Source organism: Hyperolius riggenbachi, chromosome 1 (assembly GCF_040937935.1).
Source record: "Hyperolius riggenbachi isolate aHypRig1 chromosome 1, aHypRig1.pri, whole genome shotgun sequence".
Classification (NCBI taxonomy): domain Eukaryota; kingdom Metazoa; phylum Chordata; class Amphibia; order Anura; family Hyperoliidae; genus Hyperolius; species Hyperolius riggenbachi.
Genome location: NC_090646.1, coordinates 405,476,122 through 405,497,416, shown reverse-complemented (window position 1 = coordinate 405,497,416; position 21,295 = coordinate 405,476,122). Strand labels below are relative to the sequence as shown.

General features: G+C 48.9%; 1 protein-coding gene across 2 annotated transcripts in view; it reads left to right on the top strand.

The window, feature by feature from the left end:
* Nucleotides 1–16,131: 16,131 nt before the first annotated feature.
* KDM4C (lysine demethylase 4C) overlaps nucleotides 16,132–21,295 on the top strand; it is a 490,901-nt gene continuing 485,737 nt past the window's right edge. Inside the window, exon 1 of one of the 2 annotated variants that reach the window (XR_011020736.1) lies at nucleotides 16,132–16,353. Coding sequence is in view for 1 of the 2 variants with exons in the window: in XM_068235361.1 (XP_068091462.1) it covers nucleotides 16,246–16,353 (108 nt within the window). In the remaining variant the exon portion in view is untranslated. The remainder of the gene's footprint in view (nucleotides 16,354–21,295) is intronic. The other variant, XM_068235361.1, reaches the window with a different exon arrangement.

The window sequence follows — 21,295 nt, the reverse complement described above, 5'->3', positions numbered from 1 at the left end:
CTGTTTACTCTTATTGGTAGATTGGAGTTAAACTTCACCCCCCTACCTCAGTACTATATTCAGTACTTACCTGTTTAAAATATGCTCCCGCGGACTTCACCTATGGAAGCTCGCTTTACCTTTGGAAGCTCTCCCCCATTGCAGCTCACTCCACATCCCCCCTTATCTGTCCATGCGCGGCCGTCGCATGCACAGATTACGGATGCCACACCTGATGCTGCTTTGCAGGTGAGCCTGCAATGCTCTTACTCATTATCGCATTTACTTATCTAGAACTTCATCGCGATACCAGCTCTGCTAGAAGTTCTGTGTGTTGTACCCTCTGACCAATGTTTGCCGTGCCACCACCTAAACTACCAAAAAAAACTGGCTGCCTCCCTGTAGGAAGGAGCACTTTGCACTTAAACTACACAGGGTGCAGGGCTAAGCATACCAGCGTCACATGCCTGTATGCAGATCCCTGAATGCCCACTTGGTAGGTAGTCACCTGGCAAACACCGTACTGATACACTGTCACTCTGTAAATGGCAATTCTATCATCTGTATAATGCCCCATGAACTGCTGTCAGTCCTTGTTCTTTGTGCTACAATTGATAAGAGCTGGAAAAAACATATTTGACCAATCAGTGGACGAAAAAAAACGCACAAACAAAAAAAACAGCCCCAGCCCAGCATAGACCTCTCAGTCCAGCTCTGGCCCTGTCCACTACAAAAACCGGAAACCCGGATTGGTCAACTCCCTTTTTTCCAACTCCGGCACCCCCCCTGATGCGCTGCCCCCCCTTCTCTATTGGGAACTCATGCTGCACCACCCATCAAGGTGCCTCACATACAGGAATAATCCCATAAGCAACCCAGTACAGATACTTCCCTGATCTGCGCAGCACTCGCAAATCACTCCCTGGGGACTATCTGACTTATACATGTTTTCCTAGCTGGGAAACACTTCCTATTTATGAGCCTGCAACTTGCTTGGCTCCCGTATGCGGACACTCCCTGTGTCCAGACTTCTTCTGAGGAAATCATCTGGAAGCCAAAAAACCCAGTAGAATCTCTCTACTGTCCCCACTCAGGACCCCCCTCCCACCAGCTGCTTCCGTGCACGGCGCCTTGTGCCCAGCTGTGACGTGGGACCCGGGATCCCTCCCAGCACATCCTCCCCCCTGCCATCGGGGCGTGCCTATCAGTGGGCGCTTCCCGCCCCCTCCCCTCCTGATACATCATGCAGATGGGAGTGGCTTTCTCAGAAACCCGACGCCATGTTGAGTCATGGCATGCCAGCCAAAATGGCTGCTATCAATCTCCCGTAGCAACCGCTTAATCCTATACACATTAGGAAAAAAGAACCAGTTAGAACATACATACAATGTATATGCACACTAAACATTTCAGCAGAAAAAGCTCTTCCCCAAGCTTGGCATACCGCTCTACACACTCTCGGATGGAAAAACATCCCAAAAGAGAAATACCAGAAATTCCACCGTGGAGTCTCCTATCTCTGAACCACAGACTCTACCCAGCAGAACATCTCCCGAACACCCCTGCTGACAAAAAAAAGAAAAAACTACGTCCGAGCCCCATACAGTAGCACCACCCACTATCTCAGCTGTCACTCTAACCTTCAAAGCGACCCAGGTCCGTGGGCTGCGTGCATCTGTATAGCTCCCCGAGAAGAGAAAACAAACATACTTCCGACAGCTAACACAGTGCTTTAAACCCTTCTAAAACCGCACAGCTGTCTCTCTCTCACTTTCCTCACTACCAGTCTCCTCTCTCTTCCCTCTCTACTCGAAAGCCTTAGCCCCCCCTTATCTCTCCTGCGGGGGACTCCCATATCTGGCAAACCTCCCAGACTCATACACGGGAGAAAGACAAAGGAGAAAGGGAAGAAAAAAAAAAAAAACCTGAAACTGCACGCACCTACACCTACACAGGAAAACCAGTACGAACCTACACAGGAAAACCAGTACGAACATACACTTGAAAATTTAGAGAGAAAGCACTGCTGGAACAAACTGTCAACATGTAATACCAACACTTGCATTAGAATTAAACAGATGAAACACTATACTTGCCTTATCAAAATCTCTTGCGGTGTGTGGCCTCTGTACCAGAAACGAGCTCTGAGTCTCCCAGCAATCTTGGCTCAGTTTTCCTCACAGGCGTCGGATGCGCTGAAGGTCCTAATGGGATCTGGCCAAACCCATTCTCTTGGACTGCCTTCCCCTATGTGTGGCGTACGTCCACTCCAATTAGGGCGCCCACATCGACCCTGCCACTGGGATTTTCCCGACTCACTCCGCACAGAGCTTATCTCTGCTTGATAAGCTTTGCACTTCTCGTCTCTGGCCTCCGTAGTCCGCTCTTAACTCTTCCAGCTCAGCTCGCTCTGAGCTTCTCCTGTTCTCTTGTGCTTGCTTCACAGAGATGTAAGTCGCTGCTTCGAGAAGTCTCAATTAGACTGACTCTTGTGCCCACCTGGATCACCAATCAACGACCTGGGATTGGCCTAGGGTTTTCACGGCACCAACTGTAATAAACTGTTCTTATCACCTTGCTTCGACACCATCGTCTCACAGACTGTGAGATCACTTGACTCTCCACACCGCAAACAGGATATAGACTTTCTCAGGCTTTTCCGATATTTACGTTATTTATTCAGGAAACAGGAATACAGATAGATACATTCATCTCCTGGCAAAGCAGACTTCCATGTTGCGTTACAGCTACTTGAGTATCTATCCTACTGAAGATACCCAGGTCTTCTTGTATCTACTCTATGTTACATCTAGACTACCTATGTACAGCATACATTATATCAGATTACAGAAAGGAAGAACATACTTAGAGAACTAATTGGGTTCCAGTCAGTATTGAAGCATAGCAGGAATCAGAGAGAGAGAGAGCGCCCCTTTTCAGCTCGTCCAGCTATTAATACCGACTAGGAAAGAGTTAAACGTGACATCATATTCGCCACCCCTAGATCAGATTATTGGTGGACCCTACTCGTGGTGTCATCATACACGCCTACTCGATTAATATTTAATGTCACCTTTCCTTTACTTACAGGAATGTGGATGTTTTGTAAACATGGCCAATGTTTTCTGTTCTGGTGGTGGTACATGCCCAGGTCAGAGAGACCCGCGGCCTTGTTCAGAACAGCTTCTTGGTATGTTCTAGTTCTGCTGACAGAACTGCAGATTTTCTCTCTACAGAGAAAATCCCCTTAAAGGACAGGTCTGCTCATCAAGCCTTTTTGACTAACTCAGTCCAAATAACTGAGGCCTACTTAAATTATAACACCCATATAGAAGCATTGTATGAGAATAGCATGCGATGCAATGCATGCAGAAAGAATGAATTTGCTGAGCATTTTTTCTGCACCTAAAACTTAATAAAAAGCTCACATTATTTAATTTTTTACATTTCTGCAAGTGTTTTCCGCTCTGAGGAAAAATGCATGCGGTTCTAATAAGTGCAACCCCTGACCAGTGCCACTTCTAGACTTTTTGCTGCCTGAGACAAACTTGTGAGGATGCGCCCTCATCCTCCTGATTTGGAATGATCTCACAGCACCCGGCAATTTACTCTGCTTCATTTAATGTTCTCACATGACATCCTGCAGCTCAACACATAGGCGGACTGGCCCGGGGGGACGGGTAGCATTCTCCCCCCGGGCCGCCGCCACCTCAAACAATCTGGGCCGTTGCGGTGGTGAATTACTTTAAAAATCAGCAGCTCTGCAGCCACTGGATTCAGCCCCGCCCCCAGCTGTTCTCATGGGCTCAACTCAGCTCCGTGTGTCGGGCCAGGCAGCAGGGCATTGGCTGAAAGCTCCTGCTCCTCCCGGCATCCTCTCTGCTGCACTGTGTGTGTATGTGTGTAGGCTCCGCCCCCCTCGGCCTGGAGACCACGCTGGGACAGACTGCATGCCAGGCTGCTGTACGCACACATGGGTAGAAGCAGCCAAGGCTCTCAGTGCAGCCAGTTCCCCAGTTCAGAGAAGAGGATCAGGTGCCTGGCTGGGAATTCCTTCTGCTGCATGCCTGTGAGTTTGACACCCCTCCCCCACTCCACAGCATTAGGTAGCCCGTTTTGCCCTCCCTCTCTATAGAGTGAGACCCAGCAGGTCTCCTTCCCCAATAGAAGCACTATAGCTGCCAGCATGCCCTCTTCCTCTATAGAGGCACAGCTGCTCCCAGCATGTCCTTCCCCTCCATAGAGGTACCACAAGTCCAAGCATGCCCTTTTCCCTCAATATATGCACCAAAGCTCCCAGGAAGTATCCCCTCCAGAGGCACTAAAGCTGCCAGCATGACCTTCTCCATAGAGGCACTTCTGCTCCGATCATGCCACTCCCCCCTTCTATAGAGTCACCACAGCCCCAGCAAGTCTTCCCCCTATAGAGCCACTACTGTTCCCAGCAGGCCCTTCTTATCCATAGAGGAATTCCTGTTCCCAGCATGCCATCCCCCTTCATAGAGACACCACAGCCCCAACAAGGTCCCGCCCTCCCCTATAGAGACACTAAAGCTACCAGCATGTCCTTCCCCTCCATAGAGGTACCACAAGTCCAAGCATGCCCCTTTCCCTCAATATATGCACCAAAGCTCCCAGGAAGTATCCCCTCCAGAGGCACTAAAGCTGCCAGCATGCCCTTCTCCATAGAGGCACTTCTGCTCCGATCATGCAGGGTTCTATAGAGTCACCACAGCCCCAGCAAGTCTTCCCCCTATAGAGCCACTACTGTTCCCAGCAGGCCCTTCTTATCCATAGAGGAATTCCTGTTCCCAGCATGCCATCCCCCTCCATAGAGACACCACAGCCCCAACAAGGTCCCGCCCTCCCCTATAGAGACACTAAAGCTACAAGCATGCCCTTCTCCGCCATAGAGGCACTACTGCTCCCAGCATGCCCATCCCTCTACATAGAGGCACCACAGCCCCAGCATGCCCCTTTCCCTCAATAGAGGGACCACAGCTCCCAGCAAGCCCCTCCCTAGAAGCACCACAGCTCCCATTGTGCTCCCTTCCTTCCAAAGAGGCACCACAAGTCCCAGCATACCGCTCCTTCATATATTGTTGGGTTGTCCCCAGGGTCTCACAGCTGGTTGCTGGGCCCCCCTTGGTTTCCCCAAATTGAATAGTGGACCCCCGGAGCCTATGCAGTGTATTCATAGTGGAGCGCACTCACTGGTCCAGCTGGCGCGCTCATCTGTGTGCTAACGTCTCCATCCTCACACGCATCTCATCTCAGTGACCCAGTGGCACATGGGTGTGTACATGTCACCAGGTCACGGAGATCGGAGATGAGATGCCTATGAGGATGAACCACACGGATAGAGGGAGGACAGGTGAGTGCGCTACACTGAAAATACAGAGGCACCAGGGGACCATTTATTTACATTGAAAAAAGCCTGGGGAGCCCTGGGGGACAATCTAATACTATATGGAGGAAGATAAGCATGCTGGAAGCTGTGGCATAGCTATGGAAGGGGAGGAGCATGATGGCAGCTGTAGTGCCTCTATGGTGTGGAAGAAGCATGCTAGGAGCTGTAGTGCCTCTAGAGAAGGGGATGGGCATGCTGGCAGCTGTAGTGCCTCTATACAGAGCATGGGGGGCATGCTGGAAGCTGTTCGCAGTTTGCCCCTATGGTAACACTGGCCGTAGCTAGTCTGGTGTTGGGTCTGTCTTTGGTTGAATAGGTTCCTTCAGTATACGAGCATGATGTGGGCGAGTGTATCTGTACCAGGCATGCGCAAGTAACATCCACACATGCCCAGTCAAATAAAGTGCTTTTGCATGAAGGAAAAGAGCCATGCACAAGTGTCTTAGTTCTACTGGGCATGTGTGGATCTCATTCCCAGTATGGACACGCTTGCCCACAGTCAAGCTTGCACACTGAAGAAACCTTTTTGACCATAGTCCTGTACTATCATTGCTGTCAGATGGGGAATTGTGAAATACTGAAGGAAGGGGACAGACAGTGTGGCTGCATTAAGGCTGGTACACACAATGCTATTTCCCATCTGCCCATCAGATCCACAGGTCGAATTAATAATGTCTGGCATGACTGATCTGCTCCCAATCAATTTTTTTGATCGGGAAGAGATCAGACATGCCGTAAATTATCGATTTGACCCATTACTTTGACGGAAAATAGCATTGTGTGTACTAGGCATTATGAAGCTTGTGGCACCTGCTTCATTTAGGGACTTAAAGGGGAACTGAAGAGAGAGGTATATGGAGGCTGTCATGTGTATTTCCTTTTAATCAATACCAGTTGCCTGGCAGCCCTGCTGGTCTATTTCTCTGCAGTAGTATCTGAATAACACCAGAAACAAGCATGCAGCTAGTCTTGTCAGATCAGACTTTAAAGTCTGAACTACTGAAACACCTGATCTGCTGTATGCTTGTTCAGGGGCTATGGCTAATAGTAATAGAGGCAGAGGATCAGCAGGGCTGCCAGGCAACTGGTATTGCTTAAAAGGAAATAAACATGACAGCCTCCATACACCTCTCTCTTCAGTTCCCCTTTAAGGGGAAGAGCTGGTGGTGGCTGCCTTATGCACCATGAGTGAGGGGACCGTGGCTGCACCCATCACTACACTGAGCAGAGGAGGAGACACTCACTGCTATACCACTGTGCTCCCCTGTATGCACAGCAGTATCAGCTCATCCAGCTATACACCTGCTCTCTACGACTTGGTCATCCTGCATGTCGCCTGATTACACGTGTATGTGTAGGAGATGGAGATAGGCAGAAAGCAGACTGCCGCTGGCTGTGGAGGATGGAGCCACTGCTGGAGGAGGTAAGACTGTCAAGCACAACAACTGTATCCACTACTCTGTTTATACTGGAGGAGAGAAGGAGAGTGACCACTAAAGGAGCTAAATGAGGATAGGGGACCACTAAACAACCAAATCAGGGCTTTCTGTAAATGGGAGGGGGGTCCACAAGATCACTAGGGAAAGCTATATGGAGATTGAGGGACCATAAGACCACCTGGGAATACTTTGAGGGAGATTTTTTTAGTATTTATAAAGTGTCATCATTTTTTGCAGCACCCTTCTACAGAGTATATATTCACGTCACCGACTGCCCTCAGAGGAGTTCACAATCTAATCCTACCACAGTCATACTCGAATATCCTGCCATATTATATAATGCATTTATACAGCACTGACATCTTCTGCAGCACTTTATAGAGTACATAGTCATGTTACTGACTGTGCTCAGATGAGCTCACAATATAATCCCTATCATAGCCTGTCTATTGTCCTCTCGGATTATTATGTATTTATATAGCACTGACATCTTCTGCAGCACTTTACAGAGTACATAGTCATCTCACCGACTGTCCTCAGAGGAGCTCACAAGCTAATACTTACCATAGACATATGTCCATTGTAGTCTAGAGCCAATTTAGGGGTAAGCCTTTTAACTTATCTGTATTTTTTTTGTAATGTCGGAGGAAATTGAAGTGCCCAGAGGAAACCCACATTGACAAAGGGAGAACATACAAACGTAATACAGATTGTACCCTCAAAGGCCCAAAGTGCACCAAGTAAATGTCCCCCACGCAATTACACCCCCAGCCTAAAATGCTTAACGCAACTGCAAAATGTATCATTGCGTTAAAATACCATTACAAACATATCATTATTGCATGCAAATGTATTTGGGCTGGGGATTCTGTGACCGGGCCTCTAGGTTGGGATTTCCCCCCAGGCCGAATCGTCCCAGTCCTCCCCTGGCTCAACACAATAGCACACTGGCTGGCTGTGAGTTTGTAACAAACTGCTCACCCTCAGCCACTCCATTCCTCCTCAGGAAGATACACACAGTACAAAAATGCTGCCCCTGAAATCTATACGCCTGATGCAAATGTTTCACCTTGCTTCATGAGAAAACCGGCCCTACCCCTGCCTAAGTCTTTCAATCCTTTGTCACAAATTTATGCAGCAGATTTCTCATCTGCCAAAGTTTCTTTTGACGTCTATATCCATTTTAGGCCAGGGTTTTTAGAAAACGCATGCAAAAATGTACATGATAATAGTCTCGGCATTCTTTCGGCATACTGTATGCAGAACGCATGCATTATTTTTACTTGTTAAATATGAATAGTTCATTCTTTCTGCATACTGTATGCAGAACGCATGCATTATTTTTACTTGTGAAATATGAATATTGATTACAAAATGCAAACAGAAACGCACACGAAAAACGCAGGGAAAAAAAACAAACATGACCATAGCATGAAAACTGGTGGTTTCTTGCATGGACAAGTGTGACCTTGGACAAGTGTTTCCTTGGCTTCACAGAACTCCCATTAGTGCCCCTGCATACTGTTGCACGGCTGTCACCTCCTCTTCTCTACTACAGGAAGTAGAGAATGTATAAGCGGCTATGCAGACGGAGGAGATCAGCAGCAAGTGAGCGGTGATTGGAGTGGGAAGGGAGATGAGTTGCTAATATGAGGCTTCCTGCTGCACTTACTCTGCAAGGAGGGGAGAGCACAGAGGGGAGCCCCGGGGAAAGGGAAGAAGAAGTCGGGCTCCCCTGCCTGTGGCTGAGTCCCAGTGAGGACATGGCTCCCCCTCCATCACTGCGCCCCCCCTCACAGCGCTCGGGTCGGTCGCCCGCCTGGCTCGCCCCTAGCAATGGGGCTGCTCTCATGCATCAGTAATGTCTGAATCACACACCCGAAACCAGCAAGTGACAAGTGTAGTCCCACTTACAATACAATAACATTTGTAAAGCGCTTTTCTCCCATAGGACTCAAAGCGCATAGCTGTGTCTCAGATTAATACAGGGTTTCAGGCTGGGTTGTGTTACAGAGGAGATAGTCAGATGTTCATGAATGCCAGACTGAAAAGGTAGGTTTTCAGTTTAGACTTAAATGCTTCCAGGGATGGGGCTGTCCTGATTGGGTGTGGCAGGGAGTTCGAAAGTGTAGGGGCAGCATGACAAAAGGCTCTGTCTCCAAAGGTTTTGAGGTGGACTCTGGGGGTGACCAAGGTGTTACGTCCTTTTGATCTAAGATTGTGGGGTGTGTGATGTAGTTGCAACAAGTCCTTCAGGTATCCAGGGCCCAGATTGTGCAAGGATTTGAATGTCAGTAAGCCAATCTTAAACAGAATTCTCCATTTTATCGGTAGCCAGTGGAGTGAGCTCAGGGTTGAGGTGGCCATTAACGATACAATTCCCCGGATGATCGATCATCCTATTCAATCGTAATATGGTTTTGAAATGATCATTCCGGCCCACTAATGGAAGTCAAACATCTGACCTACATGTTGTTTAGTCTATGACTAAAAGTATTAGAGGCAGAGGATCAGGACAGCCAGGCATTTTGCATTCATATCCCTCATTCAGTTGTCCTTTAAAATAAACCCATGCAAAAAGTTACATACTTACCTAAAAAAAGGCTTCCTATGTTCTCCCCGAGGCCACTGCCTAGGATCCTCTGAAAGTTTGCAGCTGCGCTTCTCTTCATGCACAAGTGCGGCTGCACTGTGCCTGCACAAGTTCAGCGGCGCCTACACACTAGTCCGGAGCCACTCATGGACGAGCAGCTTTGGCTTACTATGCATTGGCGGCTGTATTTGTGCAGGTGCAGTATGGCTGTGCTCATACATGGCAGGGAGCATGGCCATGAGGAGATAGAAAGCATTTGGACTATCCAGAGGCTTCCCTCTACTTAGGAAAGTATCTCATATTTTTTTGACGGGACACTTTCGAATCACAGAAAGTTATACACTTACGGTGGTAGGCAAAAAGTAGGAAGAGCTGCTGGCCAGAAGTAGGAGGCTTCAGGGGCGTAGCAATAGGGGGTGCAGAGGTACAAGATGCAAGATACAAGATACAAGATGGATTTATTCGCCAAGTACGGTGGTGCCGTACTCGGAATTGCTTGTGGTACACACGGCTTGGACACGTACATAATGACAGTTATACATTTTACATATACACGGTGACAAATTACACATACTAATAGCATTTACAATACATTAGGGGCTACAGTATCACATACTAGCAGCATAACAGTACGATAGCATCTCTGAGATATTGTGTGTTAGAGTGCAGACGAGAAGGCGGAAGAGCAACACTGAGGCAAGTGTGCTGGATTCAGGCTAGGACGGAAGAGTCAGGGGTCGGTGTTGTTGAGCAGCAGAACTGCCTGGGGGAAGAAAGAGTTCCTGCGCCTGGTGGTCTTGGATGGGATAGTTCGGAAGCGGCGGCCGGATGGGAGGGGCTCGAAGAAGCGGCTGCCAGGGTGGGCGGGGTCGCAGGAAATCCTGGTGGCCCTCTTCCTCATCCTAGCCGCGTGGAGGAGATCGAGAGGTGGCAGGGGCGATCCGATGATCCTTTCCGCCTCCCTAATGATTCTTTGCAGTTTATGCCTGTCACTGGCCGTTGCGCGGGCGTACCAGACGATAACTGAGGAGCAAAGAATAGACTCCGTGGTAGCGGTGTAGAAGCTGGTCAGCAGCTCCCGAGGCATGCCAAATTTTTTAAGTTGGCGCAGGAAAAATAGCCTCTGCTGTGCCTTCTTCTGAATTTTGATGGTGTTCTGTTCCCACCTTAGATCAGTGGATAAGGTTGTGCCAAGGAACCGGACCGACGATACTCTGGAGACTTCGGTCTCGCCTATGTAGACTGGTGGGTGGGGGGGAGGGTTCCTCCTGAAGTCAACAATCAGCTCAACAGTCTTTGTTGCATTGAGGACCAGGTTGTTGTTCTCGCACCACTTGCAGATTCTCTCTATCTCCCTGCGGTATTCCCGCTCTCCGTTTCCGCCGATGAGACCGATGATTGTTGTATCATCAGCAAATTTGATGACCTTGATGGAGTCCAAGGCGGAAGTGCAGTTATTGGTGTACAGGGAGAACAGAAGCGGGGACAGTACACACCCTTGAGGTGCCCCTGTATTGGTAGTTCTCACGCTGGAGGAGCAGTTACCGAGCTTGACCTGTTGTGTCCTGTCTGAAAGGAAGCTCTTGACCCATGCGCGAAGTGTGGGATCGACGCCGAGCTGCGCCAGATTATCGACCAGGGTGTCTGGGCAGATCGTGTTGAAGGCTGAGCTGAAATCCAGGAACAGGATTCTGGCATATGAGCCAGGCTTGTCAAGGTGCTCCATGATGTATGCCAGGCTGATGTTTATGGCGTCCTCTATGGACCTGTTGGCCCTGTATGCGAATTGGAATGGGTCTAGCAGTGCATCAGTGGTGCGTTTGAGGTGAGCGAGGACTAGCCGTTCTAGAACCTTCATAATGGTAGGTGTTAACGCCACGGGTCTGAAGTTGTTGAGGTCTGTGTTACCTGGCTTCTTTGGGACTGGTACGATTGTGGACCTCTTGAAACAGGAGGGGACAGTACCTTCCGCTAGTGATTTTCTGAATAGAGTGGTGAACACTGGAGCCAGCTGATCCGCACATGTTCTTAGGCAGTTCGATGACACTCCATCCGGGCCTGAAGCCTTCCTGGGGTTGAGCTTGCGAAGCAGCATGAGGACTTCTGGTTCTTGGACTGCAACCGGTGCAGTGATGCCTTGGTCTCCCAGTGAGGAGGGTGCCGCTGTCGTCACCGCTGTCATCACCGACCCCCAGGCCCCTAGTTGTTCGGGCTGTCGCTCGAACCTACAGTAGAACTCGTTCAGTTCCTCAGCCAGCTGGGTGCTCGGGGTCACCAGTTGAGGGGGGGGTTTGAAGTTAGTGGCCGCTCTGAGGCCTTGCCATACCTCCCTCGAGTTGTTGGATTGGAGGCGGAGACCCAGCTTGTCAGAGTAGGCTCTCTTTGCAGCGCGCAGTTCCCGTTTCAGGGCATAAAATATAGGTAAAAGGCTGCGCATCCCTGACCCAATACTGTACAATTGAATGGTTAATCGCTGTGGCGCACACCGCCCCCCCTGGACTAAAATGCATCCAAACAATGCAATACTGGTCTATGGAGAAATTTTAGCTTCCATCATAGTTTTGCATGCAAAAATATAGATATACTGGACATCTGCACCAACGTTGAGGTAAATCTCCAGAGCAGATGTCCTAACACTAAACTGACCTAAGTTAAAAGCAAATGTCTTTACCCTGGCAGCTGCTATGGCCATACCTGGCCTCCTTGAACTCTTCTTGGGAACCAGACTTGTGCGCCTGCTCTTTGCGTTTTCGAAGCTGGCGCAGCTTGTTGTTGAACCAGGGCTTGTTATTGGGGTAGGCCTTGAAGGTCTTAGAAGGGATGCACATTTCTTCGCAGAAGCTAATGTAGGAGGTGACATTCTCTGACCACTCATCAAGGGTGGGTGCCTCCAAGGATGACCAGTCAGTGCAGTCAAGGCACGCCTGCAGCTCCCACTTGGCCTCTTCCGTCCACTTCTTGACAGACTTGACAGTAGGCTTAGCGGTCTCCAGGAGCCTCGTGTAGGTGGGGATCAGATGGATTAGGTTGTGATCGGAGTTCCCCAGTGGGGCACCCTGGCTGGCCTTGTATGCATCCTTGTGGACTGTGTAGCAGTGGTCCAGGGTTTTGTGATGCCTGGTGGGGCAGGTGATGTGCTGCTTGTAACGGGGCTTCTCCTGGCGCAGGTTCGCGTTGTTGAAGTCGCCCAGGATGATGATGAGGGCCTCTGGGTGGGCGGTCTCCCACCGTGAGATGCTGTCGCTGAGTACTCGCAGAGCATCCTTGGTGCTAGCGTCGGGTGGGATGTAGACTCCGACAAGAATAAGAGATGAGAATTCCCTTGGGGAGTACTGTGGTCTGCAGATGACGGCTAGAAACTCAACTTCCGGGGTGCAGGCCTTGCTGAGAATGGAGGTGTTGGTGCACCAGGTGGTGTTAATGTAAAAGCAAATGCCCCCTCCTTTCTTTTTCCCAGAGAGCGTAGGGTCGCGGTCCGCGCGGAGAAGGTCGTAGCCTGGTACGCTCAGGGAGAGGTCGGGGACACATTCACTCAGCCAGGTCTCTGTGAAGCAGAGGACCGGGGTGCTCCTACCGATCGAGGATTTGCTGCTAAGTAGTAGGAGCAGCTCATCCACTTTGTTGGGCAGAGAGCAAACATTCGCTAACAGGATGGCAGGAATGGAGGAGCGGAGGCCCTTCCTCTTGAGTCTCACGAGTGCTCCTGCTCTTTTTCCTCTGTATCAAAATTTGTTTGGGGCATCTACGGCTCTGTTCGTGAGATATTTGATGTGTTCAGTGACTATGTCCCACAGGGGCTCGCCCTTTGGCAGGATGTTTCCGATGATGGGTTCCCATTTCAGGATCTCCTCTCTAGTCAGGGTGGTGGTGTTCTGTGAAGCTGACTCCCCTCCCATAGCTATGAGCGCTGTGGCCTTAATGGTGGTTCAGGGCACAATGGGGATGCAGCGCCCGTCAGGGACAGGGAGCCCTGGCAGGGAAGGTGTGGGGTGCCCTGACTAATAGCAGGAAAAGTGCAGCTGGGTTCCTAGGGGCCGACAGGTTGGGCAGCGGGGCACAGTTGTGCGACCTGGCAGAGCTAAGGGCAGCACGTGAAGGAGGAGGGACACAATATACAGCAAAAGATCAAAACACAGCAGTTATGCAGGCAATAGCTCAGGGAACATAGCAGTTACACAGCAACAGTCCAGCAATAGTTCAAGCAATGGATTGAGGTATGTAGCATTATGCAGCAATAGATCAGCGGATTATGCGGCAATAGATCAGCAGTTTTACAGACAACGGAGCATGGGTTGTAGCAATTATGCCAGCAGAGGATCAAGGCAGACGTGCAAGCGGTAGTTCATAGTGTGCAGCGGTTGCCTAGGCTGTCTGTGCAGTGGTTTGCAGTAGTATAGGTTATTGGCAGCTATACGGGCAATTAGTACAATGTAGATAGTAGCAGATTATACAGGCACAGGATCCCAGATCATGGCAGTTATGTGGACAGTAGCCCACAGCAGTTGTATGGGCAATAGATACAGTAGATGCACAGACAAGTACAATGGGCAATAGTTAGTGGCATTTCTACAGGCAGCAGTTTGTAGCAGAAATAGGAGAATAATGTGGTTGTAGATAAAAGATCTCACCATGCAGCCTTAGCTGGCTTCCAGTGAAGCCTGGATCGAGCAGGGACCAAGGACCTGGCTCATCAGGTGTCCAGCGGGGATGCCCCTTCTCCCCCCGAACTCTGGGGCAGTGGGCAGGTAGTGAGCCCCTTCCTAGGGTGCTGGTATGGCTGGCAAACAGCGGGCAGCCCCCACTTGGGTGGTCCAGGTGAGCAGGGAGTGTATCAGCGACAATCCGGCAGCGAGTAGGCAGACCCCGCAAAAGGATTCCAGCAGAGCACGGGAGCAGTGAATGGCAGTCGGCAGAGTCTCTTCCCTCCGTGGGCGGCCAAGGGAGCTCAGTGGTGCAGGTAAATGGCAGTCGGCAGAGTCTCTTCCCTCCGTGGGCGGCCGAGGGAGCTCAGCGGTGCAGGTCCCCTGGCAGCAGCGGCGATGGAGATGGCAGAGGCCGATTGGCAGAGGCCTCCTACGTGCTGAGCACGTGGAGTTTGTGGTCCGGCGACCGTGAGGGCAGAGATGGGTACTCCTGCAGGGGATAGCGGCAGCCTCTGCTGTCCCCTGCGAAATGGCAGGCGGCAGGGTGATGCCCGTGCTCCAGGGCTCCCCGTAGCTGGCTTCCAGTGAAGCGGCAGAGCGGCACCAGTCAGCACGTGAATGGTCCAGGGGAGCTATAGAGGCCCTGGGAAGAGCAGTGCAGCTTGCTCCTGGCTGTCCGGAGGTGACTCGGATGATGTCGGGCAGTGACTCGGTGGTGCGGCGAGCAGGCAGCACGTGGGTGGTCGATCTCCTGTGACTGTCTCTGTGAGGCAGTGGGGCAGCGAGGCTTCTGAAGGAGCGATGGAGTCCTTGGTGGAGCGCTCCTCGGCACGTGGGAGGTGGCTGACCGTGGAGGCTTGAAAAACTAAACTTACTACTAAACCTAGGACACTAGGAGTAACTGAAAGAACAAAAAACTATCTAAAAACTAATAACTAACTGAAAAGCTGACTGAAGACTAACTAAAAACTAAAAGACACAGACCAGTGCCGAGAGCCGATGTGACCGTGGCTGCCCTGGTGGTAGCGACCGCATCGAGGCCCTTGGGCCAGAGGGGCTCCGAAGGTCCCTCCCTCAACCACAGTATTAGCTCTCTATTGGTCCTGTGCTCATAATAATCACTTCTATAGATACTTTGAATAGTGGTAATCATTAACACACTGTTCCCCAACCCCTTCTTGCGCCTCTGACACTGTAGTTGCCATTGGCAGGTTTTGGTGTGCCGTATCAATTGTCATGTAAAGAGTGCTTGGGGGGCCCCATGTAAAACTTGCATCGGGGCCCACAGCTCCTTAGCTACGCCACTGGGAGGCTTGGAGCAAACTAGGCAGCACAGAAAACCAAACGTTTTCTGCATTTTGCATTTCTACATTTGGGTGCATTTTTGTATATTTGATAATGGAAAGATGGCGCGCATGCTGTTATGTACAGTGCACATGCTGTACTGGATGTTGCAAAATGTTATGAGTTGCAAAATCTTTCATCACACATGCAGCAGATGCAACAGATGGGAACTGAACCAAATACGTTAAGTACCCATGTCAGATTTCTAAACTTGGGAACAGAAGTATAATTATGTGCTTTTATTTCTAGGTTTAGTTAGGTGTTAAATTACCATTTAAGGTCTCAAAAGATTCTACGTATATGTCCCAACAGGGATACCTATTCTGTTGACATCTGTTAAAGGCAGGGTCTGCTCCCCCTTGGGAGTTCTTTCCTGTGACATTATATTTGACTCAAGAATAAATCTCTCCAAAAAGGGCAAAGACAACAATAAAATCAACCCTTCACTACTTTAGTTGAAGCTAAGCAGAATATTACATGCCACTTTCGCAAATTCACAATTTGAACGACTCAAACATCACATCAGGACTTGAGCTTTAGTGCAGGGGATGTGTATTCAGTACAGTATTCTTTAATGACATCTGCTATGTGCGCACCTCACAGTTTCACCACCATCACTGGCTGCATATGCTTATCCGTACAGTATAGTCATATATGATGAACCCATAGCAGTCACGTGCCACGCACTTCTAGGGACAGAGGGGAGGCAGCATCTGCGCGCTCCCGCCAAGCTTTCAGCTGAGCGCTCGGGAGCGCGCCGGACTCTTCCTGCACGGCTCCCTCAGCGCCGCCTCTCACCGCTTTTAACTCTGTGCGTTCCGTGAAGTCCTGACGTCAATGTTGGACGTCATCAACCTTAGCCGAGAGACAGTCGGGGGAGTGAGAAGCAGCGACGACACCGACTTGTTGCGGGGGAGAGCCGAGGCAGCTGCCCTCCCAGAGCGGGTACGTGTGTGTGTAGATGTGCAGGCATGTCCGGAGCGAGTGCGGCCAATGCGCAGCGCTGCCCATCACCAGCGCACTGTGGTGTGAGGGCAGCGAGAGAGGGGCACGGGCAGTCTCTGCCCCACCTGCCCTCATACGGCAGGCTCCGTGTGGGGGAGGGATGCGTTCCTGACACGGCGACAGTGTGCGTCTATTTACTATTTCCACGCCAAATAATGTCCTAAGCAGATTAGGCAGGTGGAGCCCCTGCGAGGCCCGAGCTGCCATGTTTGTTGTGGGCAGGAAGTGGAAGTTTAGCTTGGCATTTAAACTGAGGGTTGTTTCTCGTTCTCTTGCTGGCATTCGCTGCAGGAATACATTCTTGTCCTTTTTTGCCCGGTACCGAGTAAGCCAGTGGTGGCTGAATGACGCCTGACTGATTGCTTTTGGCTTTAGCCTTATGTTTACTTTTTGTTCACATGTGTAATTTGCAAGGAGGTGGTTGGCCAGGTGCTCATTGCTGCTGAGATTTATTTAGAGGTTGTTATGCAATATTACTAATTGGTTGGCATTGTTACTTGTCTAAACAGTAACATGGAAAGAGAATGTGGAGTGTTGCTGTTTACTATTGCTGGTTGGGAATCATGATCCGTGGTCTCTGATTTGTGATTGCCTCCTGCTGCCTCATCACCTGCTTTAATCACAGCCTACCAGGAATACTGTATTGTGAGATTTAATTAGGCAGGGCCAGTTTCTGTTGCTTTACAATGAGTGCAAACTTCTCATGACTGAAATGTAACATACATAGGACTATTACGATTTGGAAAAACAATACGTGGCAGCTTGATTCATTAGTAATGGCCACCTGACATGCCCAAACGTTTTAGATATCTCTCTGATCGGAATCTGAGCAGAGAGGGATTACACACTGCAGATAGACTAAAATAGATTTCAGCATGAAATCTGTTAAAAATCTATGATATGGGCCCATGTGCTACCTTAGTTCCCTCCAGATAGTATTGTCACCCTGAAGCCCCAAAACCAGTTGATGCCCCACCCAGGGTCCTCCAACTTATAGTGCTCCCCAGGCTCTAGCTGAATACTCCTGGCAGTGAAGCAAACTCCTGTCTGGCTGGGACACTCTGTCCTATTGTCTTTTTCTTCCTGGTGATGTTTTTTTCACGTTACCTGAGCATGCACATGCCACCAGGTCGGAGCAGTGCTTTTCAGCGCTGCTAGATTTGGGCGCAGCCAGCGCCTCCATAGACTACAATAGGAATCATTCCGATTGCAGCGCTCAGTGAGCAACGTCGGCTCCGTCAGAAGACGGAGCCGAGGTTGCTTAAAAAAACACAATAATTCGGCCTCCAGCAATCGCTGGAAGCCAAATTATTTCATTCCCCCACTATCCATGGCGGCCTGGAGTGGGAATAGTAATTAAAATGGTCTGGTCTTGTGCAGAAGCAGGTTCAGCCTTATACCGCTGAATTCTGCGCCCAAGTCTATCGTCGCCGATTTCAAATGTACTCCACCAGGTCACAGAGAAAGGCGCAGATGAGAATTAAGATGAGAGGAAACAGGAGGGAGCATGTTGGCCAGACAACTGAGCTCTCTCCACTGCCCTGAGTACTCTGAGGGCCCTGGGGGAGCACTATTAATTGGGTGAGTAAGGGATACCTGGATGGACCCGTGTAAACATTGTGGTATCATCCTGTCATCCCGTCTTGGATGCTATATGTGGTGTCTGCTGCATTCACGGGTCTGTGACCCCCTAGGGGTGTAAAACAGATTGACAGGAACTGATGCCAAATGATCTTTCTGCACAGAAGCAGAAAATAGTTTTTGCATCGACTTAGGGCTCGTTTCCACTATTGCGGTGCAGAATCGCCTGGATTCCACCGCTGTTGAAATTCCATGAATTAGCATGCGGATGCGAATTTTTGCGCGTTTTTTGCCGCGAATTCGCATGCGAATTCGCATAGGTGAGGGTATATGCGAAATTAACCATGTCACTGCCTGTTTGAATTACATTGGTACCTATGCGAATTCGCATGCGAATTCGCATGAAAATTCGCATACCATAGCCGCATGCGAATTTCCTATTAAATACATTAGCGGCGATTCGCATGCATTCCACTCGCAGGCGAATTCGTTGGCTCTTTTGTGCGTTTTTTTACCGCTGAAAAAAACGCACCTCAACAACGCTACAGTGGAAACAGGCCCATCCACTTGCATTACATGTGCGAATCTGCATGCGTTGGACGCATGCAGATTCGCGATAGTGGAAACGAGCCCTTACTGAGCCACCTCAAGCCATCCTGCCAGCTGCCCATGTTAATCAGCCCTAAAGGCTGTTAAAGGCCAACTGTAATGGGAGGGATATGGAGGCTTCCATATTTTTCCTTTTAAACAATACGGCCTAGTGCACACCAGAGCGATTCCGTCGCGTTTTCAGATCCGATTGCGGATGTGGGAACGCTAGTGTAATGTATTTCAATGGGGGGGGTGCACACCAGAGCGGGAGGCGTTTTGCAGAAACGCATACTCCCGGGCTGCTACAGATTTTGGATTGCGGAGGCGTTTCTACCTCCAATGTAAAGTATAGGAAAACTGCAAACCGCTCTGAAAAACGGCACTTCAGAGCGGTTTGCCAGGCGTTTTTGTTACAGAAGCTGTTCAGTAACAGCTTTACTGTAACAATATCTGAAATTTACTACACCAAAAACGCTTTCCAAAACCGCAAAATGCTAGCTGAAATGCTACAGAAAAATAAGAAAAAGCGTTTCAAAATCTGCTAGCATTTTGCGGATCTGCTAGCGGTTTTTGGTGTGCACCAGGCCTACCAGTGGCCTGGCTTTTCTGCTGATCCTCTGCCTCTAATACTTTTGGCCATAGACCCTGAATAAGCACATGCAGATCAGGTGTTTCTGACAATGTTATCAGATCTGACAAAATTAGCTGCATGCTTGTTTCTAGTGTTATTCAGACACTACTGCAGCCAAATAGATCAGCAGGGTTGCAAGGCAACTGGTATTGATTAAAGGCAAATATGGCAGCCTTCATATCCCTCTTGTTACAGTTGTCCTTTTAAGTAAGCATAGGCCTTTTCACATGTAATATAGTTTCTACACCCTGTGAAATCTATCCCTAGAAAAATGACAGCTATGAATAAAGTTGAAGGAAGACCAGCGTTATTAATATGGTATGTCTAATTTTCCACTATGCATATGTAAATAAACCACAACCCAGTCTAATACATATAAAAGAAATAAAATGTAAATTTTTTTCCTAAAGTGAAACCATATTAATTTCATTTGTACAAACAGAACATTCTCTGTAGTTATCATTTTATACCTCACTGTTATATTGTAGGTAGTTACATATTATCCTGTGATGCACCATTCCTGAGTTAAGGGGTGTTACACAAAGGTTGATCACTGCACCTGGCTGACGGCAGCACTAACCTGGCAACTCGAGTTTCCAGCCTGAAGCCCTATGAGCAAAGTGAACAGGCAAGGGTCCTGGTGTGCAGTATCCACCAGTGTTCTCCTTGGCCTCTTTTAGCTGGGTGTTCCACCCAGCTAGTTTTGGTAAGCACCCGGCTGTTATCAGCTCACCTCTTCCTATGCTGTAAGCAGAGTTGAGCACAGAAGTATCAGCCCTGCATTCTCTTATCTCGCCCCACCCGGCTACTTTTTCATGCCACCCAGTTGGAAAAGATTTCTGGGGAGAACACTGTCCACTATCCAAGTGGACATAGAGTTAGAATAAAAAGATGCCCAAACAAAGTGAGGAACAAGCCTGCAGCCCAGCGAGTGGGTGAGGGACAATGATTCCAGTAAAGCTTGGAATATCACTTTGTAAGCCAATTGAACGCTGAGAATATGCTTTCCAATGATCTGTAGATTCCCAAAGGGGAGTAAATATCATTTAAACAGCAGGCAGTCAAGTTCGGTGGACGGAATAATACGGAAGTACCATTTTGGATCTCCAAATCTATCCAAAATGGTACTTGTGTATTATTATTATTGCCTACCAAATTTGCCTGCTGTTTTAAATATTTACTCCCATTGCCGCACTAGATGCGGCAAAGGCATTCGATTCCATTGAGTGGCCATTTCTAATTGGATGCCTTCGGAGGTATGGCTTTCCAGATAACTTTATAAATTGGGTGCAGATGATCTACAGTGCTCCTACAGCAAATCTTGCAATTAATGGTTCACTTACTCTTCCCTTTTCATTGGCCAGGAGGACGCGCCAGGGAAGCCCTCTGTCCCCTATGCTGTTCGCCCTGGCCATTGAACCCCTAGCACTTATTATTCAAGCTGATACTAGTTATAAGGGTATCAAAATTGGTATGTTGGAGGAGCGCATTGGACTGTATGCGGATGACATGATCCTCTTTATGGATACCCCCGAGATCTCCATGCCCAGAGCAATGTCAATTATTAATAGGTTCGGGACTTACTCAGGCTTATTGATAAACTGGCCAAAGTCAGTGGTGACATACTTCTTGAGGGACCCCCTTCCTTCTTCTAATCTGGGCTGTCCTGCTATTATTGCAGATGAATTCAAATATCTAGGATTAATCATTACAAAAAAAAAATGGACTCACTCCCTAGAAACTTATATCCATTATTAGATTTAGTCAAAGCTAAATTTAGAGTCTGGTCAAAACTACCCCTCTCGGTGCCTGGCCGAATTAATCTTATTAAGATGATACTGCTACCCAAAATTCTATATATCATAGAACATGTGGCAGTGACCATTCCTAAGAAGTTCTTTAGACAACTTAACTCCCTTATGTCTCCCTTTATTTGGAGCAGTACCAGACCTTGGCCCATATGCAATTCACTTTTTCACCTGAGTTTTCTCCTAGGTGATAATGTTAAACTTGCCAATAAAATTTTTTTTAAGCCACCAGCAAGCAATAAAATACTCAAAATAATGTTAATAGTACTTT